Here is an 8,338-nt window from a genome sequence, read left to right as displayed (position 1 = left end):
CAGCCAGGACGGGTTTTAGGGTGTCAGAGCATCATAATACGCAGGACACTTTAAAAAAGCCACACAGCACCCTGCAGACACTTGCCACTGACCCAGCACAGGGCCTGGATCCCTGGCCCAGCCCAGTGAGCCTCTCCATGCCCTGCGTCACCTCCACACTGGCCCCAGCCTCCGTCCGTCCCCTCCCCGCCCCCGTGTGCCCGTCGCTCAGCGCGGCCTGCTCTGTGGGGAGGTCCCTGGCGACGGTTTCTCACCTGAGTCGCTTTTGTGTTCCAGACCGCGGCAAGGTGGTTGGGGGCTTACCTGATGTGGTGACCATAATGGAAGGCAAGGTAAGAGCGGGCAGGACGCAGGCCCGGGGCCGCATGGGCTCAGCTGTGCTCGCGGCCCTGAGCCGGGTCGAGCCCCGGGGCCGGGGGCAGGAGGGTGTTGCTCGGCCCCCCACGTCCTGCTGTTGGGGGGCTGCCTCTGGGGCCCCTTGTTATCAGAGACCAAAGAGTCCGACACTCTGAAGCCACGAGCGATGCCTTCGGGGCTGTGGGACCCAGTGCGTGGCTCAGGCCCCGCACAGCGGGAACGTGGCTGCTGCCGCCGCCGGCCATGGGTGTCCCCTGGTTCTGGTGTCTGCCGGCCCCGGAGCAGGAGCAGGGGGAGCCCCCCTCACGTGTGAGTCTCAAGGTCCCCTCCGGCCTTCAGGGCCCCTTGGGGTGGACGCCGGCAAGTGCGTCCTGGGTTTTGCCTTATCTCATTGGCATTGCCGGCCTCTGACCGGTCCCTCTGGGGTGCGTCGGGGCTTCTAGCTGCATATCACAGGGACGCAGATAGCTGAGGGGCCTTTACTGGGCCGGCATCCCGAGCTTCATAGATCTTTCCTGTAACTGCTAAGGAAAGCCCCGAGCCAGGCTGGACGGTCGCCGAGCGCGTGGCAGAGACGCCCGGGTCACCACAGAGGTTTCCTCTGTCCCGGCTGGGGGCAGGCTCAGCCGCGCGCCCACAGTGCGTTGCTGCATGCAGTTTCCAGTGTGTTCTCTGGGCCAGAGGAGCTGGTACGCGGGTCCCTAAGGGAGGAGGAAGGAAGCCGAGAGGCAGGCTGGGCGCGGCTGCTGTGCCCGTGGCACACGGTCGCCTCTGAGCTCCTGAGCGGCGGAGACCGTGGAGCAGCCCGAGGACGAGCAGGCGTGTGCATGGCTCCCTCATGAGCTGCCCCAGGGGACGGCGAGCTCGAGTGCCCCCCGCGCTCCCGACCCTGGTGTGCAGCCCGGGGCTCCCCCGTGCCAGGAGCAGGCCGGCTATACGAAGGCCGCGGGCGGGGGCCGGCCTGCCCCGAGGTCACCGCCTCTCTCTCTGTGGCCCCCAGACCTTGAACCTGACGTGCACGGTGTGCGGCGACCCCGCCCCCGAGGTGACGTGGTTCAAGAACGACAGGGACATCGAGCTCGGCGAGCACTTCTCCGTGCAGGTGCAGCAGGCCAAGCACGTCAGCGTGACCATCAAGGGCGTCACCGCCGAGGACTCGGGCAAGTACAGCCTCAGCGTCAAGAACAAATACGGCGGCGAGAAGATCGACGTCACGGTCAGCGTGTACAAGCTCGGGGAGGAGACGCCGGCCCCCGGCCCGCCCCGGCTGGCCCCGCCGCAGCGCCTCCCGGCCGCCGAGTAGGGGGCGCGCGGCCGCGTCCTGTGTCCGTCTGGGGCTGGGGGTTGTGTGCGCGCTGGCGGCCGGGCCCCGGGCGCTGACGCCTGGTCGAGGAGCTGTGTGTGCCGGGGCTACCGTGTGACACTGTTTTCTCTTGCTTCACGCTAATAAAACCGTGACGTGTGGCTTGCGTGGTTGTGTCCCGAGGCCCGTCGACTGCATTCGCCGCCTCCCGCAAAACGGTGGGTCAGGCGCAGGTCACCGCCGGTAGCCTGACCGTCCCACGTGCCGGCCGGGCCCCTCCAACAGCTTCACCCCTCCCGGCGTGGTGACAGGTGACAGCACCTGGCCGGGAGAGATAGCCACAATGTCACAGCTCCCGAGAGGGCGGACGCCTCGCGCCGGCTTACAGGTGCCAAGCCGTCACCCTGCTGTGGACCCTCAACTCTCGAGGGAACAGCGCCACGCGTAGGTCGACGGCCACGTTCCTCCGAGGGGCGTTCGTCGGCTGGTAGGGATTTAACAGACGAAGAAGACCCTCACTCACAGCGATCGCTGCGGGAGGAAAAGCCGAGACGTGGCTGCCGGGGCGCGGTGTCCAGTGAGGCCGCGGCGTGCGGCGCGTCCGCGGACCCTTCCTTCGAGCTCGTCCTTCCTGTTTTGGCTGAAAAGAGGCTGAAATTCCTCGGCATAAAAACCCGATCTCCACAGTTTAGCGTCACGTTAAACGTGTCGCTACGTAACAAAAAGGGCTTTTTGTCCGTTCAGAATATTTTCTGGCCCATTCGAACTCTGTGATGTCGCGTTATGTTTTCCTACGGTAATAAGAGAAACCCTGACATTTAAACACGTCCCCAACAACAGAAGCCGGGCGAGCAGGTTCCCGCAGCAGGTGAAGTGGGCGTTGGTGACGACTGGAGATGCCCGTTGCCTTCTCTGTTGCACGGTGAACTTCGGCGCGTGTGACGCCACCGCACAGTGGGCCACGGTCCCCAAACACGCCGGCCAGGGGGCGGCGGGGTTCCCCGTGTCTGACCTCTGTTTGCTTAAGGAGAAATCGCTGGTTTTCCAGTTTCGATAGTCATTTTGTTTAGCAATGGGGAAGGACGAAATGATTTTGAATTTCTTCAAGTCTGGTAAGTTTTCTCATCGACTTTATTTTTTAGAGCAGTTTTAGGTTCAGAGCAGGGAGCTCCCCACGCACAGCCTCACGATCAACCCTCACCCGGCGGCACGTTTACAGCTGGTGACCTTACCCTGCCCGTCGCCGTCACCCAGAGTCCACAGTCCACATCGGGGTCACTGTGGGGTGGCACCTTCTGTGGTTTGGACAAACGAGTACTGACCCGTGTCCACCGTGACAGGTCACAGAGCCGTCTCGGTGCCCCGAACACCCCGTGCTCTGCCTGCCCCCCCACCCCGACGACCACTGACCTTTTACTGTCTCCAGAGTTTTGACTTGTAATATTATTGAAAATAAGTTCTATTTTCGACCTCAGACGTGCAGGCCGGAGCGGGGAGCCCGTGTCCCTCGACAGCTTCTTGCTGTTGGTGTCTCATGCACGGGGCGTGTCGGGCCCGGGCGCTGGGCAGGCTCGGCCCCAGGTGGCATCTGGACAGCACTGGTTTCCCGGTCCGCGTCTGCCTCTCTCCAGGGTCCCACTCGGGACACAGGTCGCCTTCGGGGGTCCCCTCCCCCAGTCTCCTCTGGTCCGTGACAGTTCCCGTGACCTTGATGGCTCTGAGCAGAAGTCCCCACTGCCGTGCCCCAGGCCGTGCAGCCTGCAGCCGGTGCTCGGAGGGCGGGCACCGGGTGGCCAGACCCCGCCCGTCCTTTGGGCGCAAACACGTCACTTAGCAAATAGAATCGTTGCAGGCATTACACTCAGCCCAGTGACCAGGGCGGGTCCTGCCAACAGCTGCTTCCAGGCCGCAGCTGCTCGTCTGGAAGACGATAATGCAGCCTCTTCATCTCCACGTGGAACGCGTGACGAGGCACAACACACCTCGTCAGGTGTCACGAGGCTCTTACTCCATCGGTGAAGTCCTGACACTGATCTGTCTCTACACTGAGTTTGGGGTACGCAGTTCAAACACCCCATGTTTCACGGGCGTGTCTGACACGGCCGCCTCGCTCATCTTTCACGGCGGTCACGGCTCCGGACGCTTCTCACGTTAAGCACATGATGCTGCGGGTCTGGGTCTCTGGGGGGCCTGCTCGCCACGGCCCCTGGGTGTCAGACTGTCTCTCCAGTGCTGGTTCAGCCTCTAGGTTTTAAAGGCTTCTTTAAAGGCTTCTGACGGGTATTAGGGAGAAGAAGCTGCAGGAGGCGTCAAACGCCTTCCGCCCCCTGTCGTGTGGAGCACACGTGTGACCTTGTGGGTTCTCCACTGTTTAACTTAAATTGCCCCTTTGAGGCAAGGTCAAGCCGTGAATGGAGCAGAACAGGGCCTGTGATGGTCTCCTTTGCCACTGGCTTAAAAATGGGCCAGAATCCACTTAAACACCTGGAGTTACAACCATGTTTTTATTAACAAAAGCAGACATATGAAAGAGGTACAGGAAAGGAGTTTATTAAAAATAAAAGTGAAAATAAGCAACCTAAACCAACCCGGCTTCGCGGCCCCGGAGTGGGGGCGAGCACCATGCTCGCCCCCACTCCCTGCGGGTCCCGTCCGTTTCCACGGCAACCGAGTCAGCCCCGGGGTCCTCTGTCTGCCGTTCTTTCATTCAAGGGGCAGGTCTTCCCCCCGGGGACACAGACGTCATTGCTGTGACAATTCGATATAAAAAGTGACGCACGCGGCGGCAGCAGGGAGGGTGCCAGACGCCAGCCGGGCGCCCGCGGACCATCAGCTTCCCTTTCCGTGCCTCGGTTTCCCTGTTTGTAAAAGGGGGCCCGGCGGTTCTCGTGCCTGCCCTCCGAGACGCCTCCCCCCTCCTCCCCCAAAGCGGGTTTGACGTTACATCAGTGACGCGTGTGCGTCAGACGCGCTGGGTTGGCTCGCTTACTTCTCGGAGTAGGAGCGTCCGTGCGAAGAATTTCCCTTCTTTATACACAGGGAAATTAAGCCGCAAACCTAGTGTTTTGTCTAAGAAAAAAACTTAGTGTCAGAGCCAGGACTCAAAGCCTCGATTCGAAGTTGACATTTTAACTCACTAATCGCCTTTCCACCCTGAAACGTGTCCCTCCAAACCAAAGGTCAGTGACAAAAGCAAAGCTCAAACAACTTTGAAAGAGAAAATGTTTTTATTTAAAAATTTATTTTTATTTTTTATGCCTACAGCACCTGGTCTTCCTAGGTGGTCTCCCATCCAAGTACTCACCAGGCCCGACCCTGCTCAGCTTCCGAGATCAGACGGGATCGGGCGTGTTCAGGGTGGCATGGCCGTAAACAAAACATTTTAAATTGAGCATTAAGAGTCAAATTTTTAAAAAAATTATTTATCTATTTATCTATCCATCTGTCTGTCTATTTATTTATTCATTTATTTATTTATTTTATAGCGACATTGCCTAATGGAATCCAGTAGGTTCCAGCTGTGCACTTTAACGGGGAGGCCCACGTATGTTCACACTGTGTGTTCCCCTCCCATAGTTAGATTCCTTTCTGTCACCATGTAAGAGTCAACCCTGAAGCTGTGATGATTACATGAACATCCTGACCCGAGCTGTTTGTGGTCAGATATGCGACTTGAGTAGAACATGGCAGGAAGTCACCGCGGGGCCGTGGGTCGTGACTGCGTATAAAGGACGTCACTGGGACTCGTCCACGGCCGGGAGCACCCACGTCCACGGCCGGGAGCACCCACGTCCACGGCCGGGAGCATCCACGTCCACCTGTGCCTCTGTCCTTGTCTCTTTAAAAGCCCTGGGCTTCCGGAAGTCGAGCGTTTCACACCAGGCTTCATGGAGTTGACGAGGCTGCACAGGGTTCTGGGGCGTCCAGCGCTCTGCTCCGTGACGCCCCGCACGCACCTCCCCCCACTGCAATTTCGAGGTCCCTGCGTGGAAGCTTGTCACACGTCTGCTGCAGCGACAGCCTGCCATCGGCTGCTGGGATCAAGGAGGGTGTGACCCCTGGTCCGGGCACTGGCCAGCCCGAGGTGGCCAGTCACCCAGGACCCTATAGGCGTGTGGTGTCTTTGGGATTCTCCAACGTCCTTTGGCTTAGCTTATGAGCTCCAGCCGTTCCGGATCCTTCTGGACAAGTGTTCCTTCTTACCTCGGCTTCTTGTTACCTAGATTTATCCCTTAAGTTTTTTAGTTGGAGAACAAATAGACAAATTTAGTTGGAGAACAAATAGACAAATTTCCTTTAAAAATTAAAAAGAAATTTGGAGCCGACCCCCGGCGCTGTCGTGGTTTCGGGTGTGCGGTGGAGCTAAGGGGGCCAGGCGCCACCTGCCAAGCGCTGTCATGCCCGGATCCGTCGGCCTCCGGCCGCCCCTCGGGGACGGCCATCACTTACCCCTGGGCTCTCCCCGAATTCCCCGACCACGTCAAGGGCCTCGGTTTAATCCGCCACAGCATTCGCCACGTTCTCCTTGGTCAGCGGCGGTTCACGCTGTCCCTTTGTTGACAGGGATGTGGGGACATGGGGACACGGGGACACAGCCATCCGCCGCCCGCGTTCTTCCTGTTTTAGGACACCGCGCTTTCCTCCGCCTGACAGAGTTTTTCTGCGAGTGCGAAATAAATCGTTTTCGGTTCTTCTAAGCCCCATCCAGCTTTCTGGAACCCTCCCGAGGGCGGCTCACCTGACACCCTTGTCCCGGGCGCCGTTTTACGGTCCAGGCGGGACCTAGATGTCCCACCGACACGGGGGTGGGGGGCTGGCAGACGCTCCTGACCCTTCCCCACCCCGACGCCCCCCTCCGCCAGCGCGGGCCGGGCCCGCGTCACACGCCCCCGCGTGGCGGGGACGGTACGAGGGACACACCGGGACGGGAGGAGGGGCACCGGCCGGGCCGAGCTCCGCAGCCGCGGGGCCGGGCACAGGACGAGCTCGGCTGGGCTGTGGCGGCCTGCGAGCGCCAGTCTTCTCTGGGAGCGGAGTCTGGTTTGTGTTTTGTTATTATTTTTAAGCGTGGCTTGCACCACCCTGTGAAGACGCGTCTTTGTCCCCTGGCAGGCTGGCGTGTCCACTGAGTTCTGGACGGGGGGCCTGGGTGGCACGTTCTGCGTGCCCTGTGGGAAGCGCGGAGGGGTGCAGGGGTGGCGGTGACCACTCGGGGGAGGGCCGGGGCTCCGCGGAGTGGCCATGGCTGGATGCCACCCTCCAGGTGACCTTACGAGAACGGGAACGATGCTCACACGTCTCCGTGATCCGGAGCCGGATCCTGTCCGAGGGACAGGAGGCAGCAGGGCGCCTCAGGCTCACGAGGAGAAGTGATTTCCAGGCGAACCGACTGGCGAACTCGAGGTAGGAGGTGGCACGCGGGCGAAGCCACCGTCGGCCGCTGGCGAGACGGCGGGCCCGACGTCCCCATGTAAAATGTCAGCTACGCGAATGTCTTGATTTCTGTGTCGTTGGGGGCATGACGGAGGAGGGACCCGTGACAGAGGCCCACGGGGTCGGAAGGGGATCCCGCCCAGCCCGGAGGGAGGGGACGTCGCAGCTTCCCCGGGGTTAAGCTCGCTCTTGGCCTTGACAGAAATCGGCTGCTCCGATCCGTTCAGGCTGGTCGTCTGGACGCTCGTCATGCCCCACGATAGATATTTCGCTAAGTGTGTGTTTGGACTCCGGGGGAAGTAATTGTTTTCCACGTGTGGCAGCTCGTTAGTGGAGAGGTTAGCGTCTGCCCACCTCCACGGAGGTTGCCGTTGTCACCGCTGGTGACATTAAGTCAGCTGCGGTCCCTCCCGGCTCCTCCGGCTTTATAACATTCAGACTGAGCAGTGGCAGGAAGTGGGGAGCAGGGCCCAGAGCACTGATGGTCACACCGTGCAGGCCACACGTCCTCGAGAATCTGCTCAGCCAGCGAGTCTGCATTTCTCTGCCTCAATCTAAGGGACTTCGCAGTCACCAAGTGACGTCCCTTCTCCTACCTGGCCCCCTTATGGCTTCTGGGGTCCCCGAGCCCATGCCTGTCCCGACTGCAGCCCCCTTGGTGTGAGACGCGTGCTTTCCCTACTCGGACCTCCGGACGCCTGGCCACGGACCACGCTGGTGGCTTCTGATGGCTTCAGCCCTCCTGGTGCTGGCCCCTCCGGGCCATTGTGTGTCTCTCAGCCGGTGGCCCCGCCTCATGGGCCCGCGTTCCGGGGTGCTGTGGGAGATGGTTGTCCACATGGTGCCCTTGAATAGGCAGGCTTGTGACAACCCGGGCCCACAGAGCGCAGCTGCAGTTACACGAGGTGACCGACAGGCCCTTTGCCTGTGCCTCCCGCAGGCTCCAGATGCGTGGGGAAGCTGTCCAGAGCCTTCCGAACCGGCCCGGTCAGCAGCCAGTGTCTCCAGCTGCTTTTTCTTTGATGTCACAGGGAACGGAGATCCCCAGCGGGGCCTGCCCCAAGCCCTGGCCCACCAACAGTGACAGGGAATAAAATGGCTCTTCTGAGTCGCCGCGGTGAGCAGTCGGAGGGGACCCAGGCTGTTGGCACCGTAACACTCGCACAGACTGGACCCTCTCCTGAAAAGCCCACCTCCCCCCGCACCTCCCCCCAAGGGCCTGCGCTGCCCCCCACCCGCTCAGGA

General features: G+C 60.9%; 1 protein-coding gene and 1 non-coding gene across 2 annotated transcripts in view; one reads left to right on the top strand and one right to left on the bottom strand.

Moving 5' to 3' along the window:
- MYOM2 (myomesin 2) overlaps positions 1–2,200 on the top strand; it is a 63,592-nt gene extending 61,392 nt beyond the window's left edge. The window contains exons 34-35 of the mRNA XM_039877342.1: positions 233–332; positions 1,358–2,200. Of these exons, the coding sequence (XP_039733276.1) occupies positions 233–332; positions 1,358–1,660 (403 nt within the window). The 3' untranslated portion in view covers positions 1,661–2,200. The remainder of the gene's footprint in view (positions 1–232; positions 333–1,357) is intronic.
- A 2,715-nt stretch (positions 2,201–4,915) lies between these two features.
- Positions 4,916–5,034, bottom strand: LOC120614465 (5S ribosomal RNA). The gene has a single exon (XR_005655993.1). It is a non-coding gene; the product is annotated as a 5S ribosomal RNA (ribosomal RNA).
- Positions 5,035–8,338: the final 3,304 nt, after the last annotated feature.

This window comes from Pteropus medius, unplaced genomic scaffold, assembly GCF_902729225.1.
Source record: "Pteropus medius unplaced genomic scaffold, Ma_sr-lr_union100, whole genome shotgun sequence".
Classification (NCBI taxonomy): domain Eukaryota; kingdom Metazoa; phylum Chordata; class Mammalia; order Chiroptera; family Pteropodidae; genus Pteropus; species Pteropus medius.
Note: the sequence above shows the minus strand (reverse complement) of the source record. Positions and strands in the feature narration are given on the sequence as shown.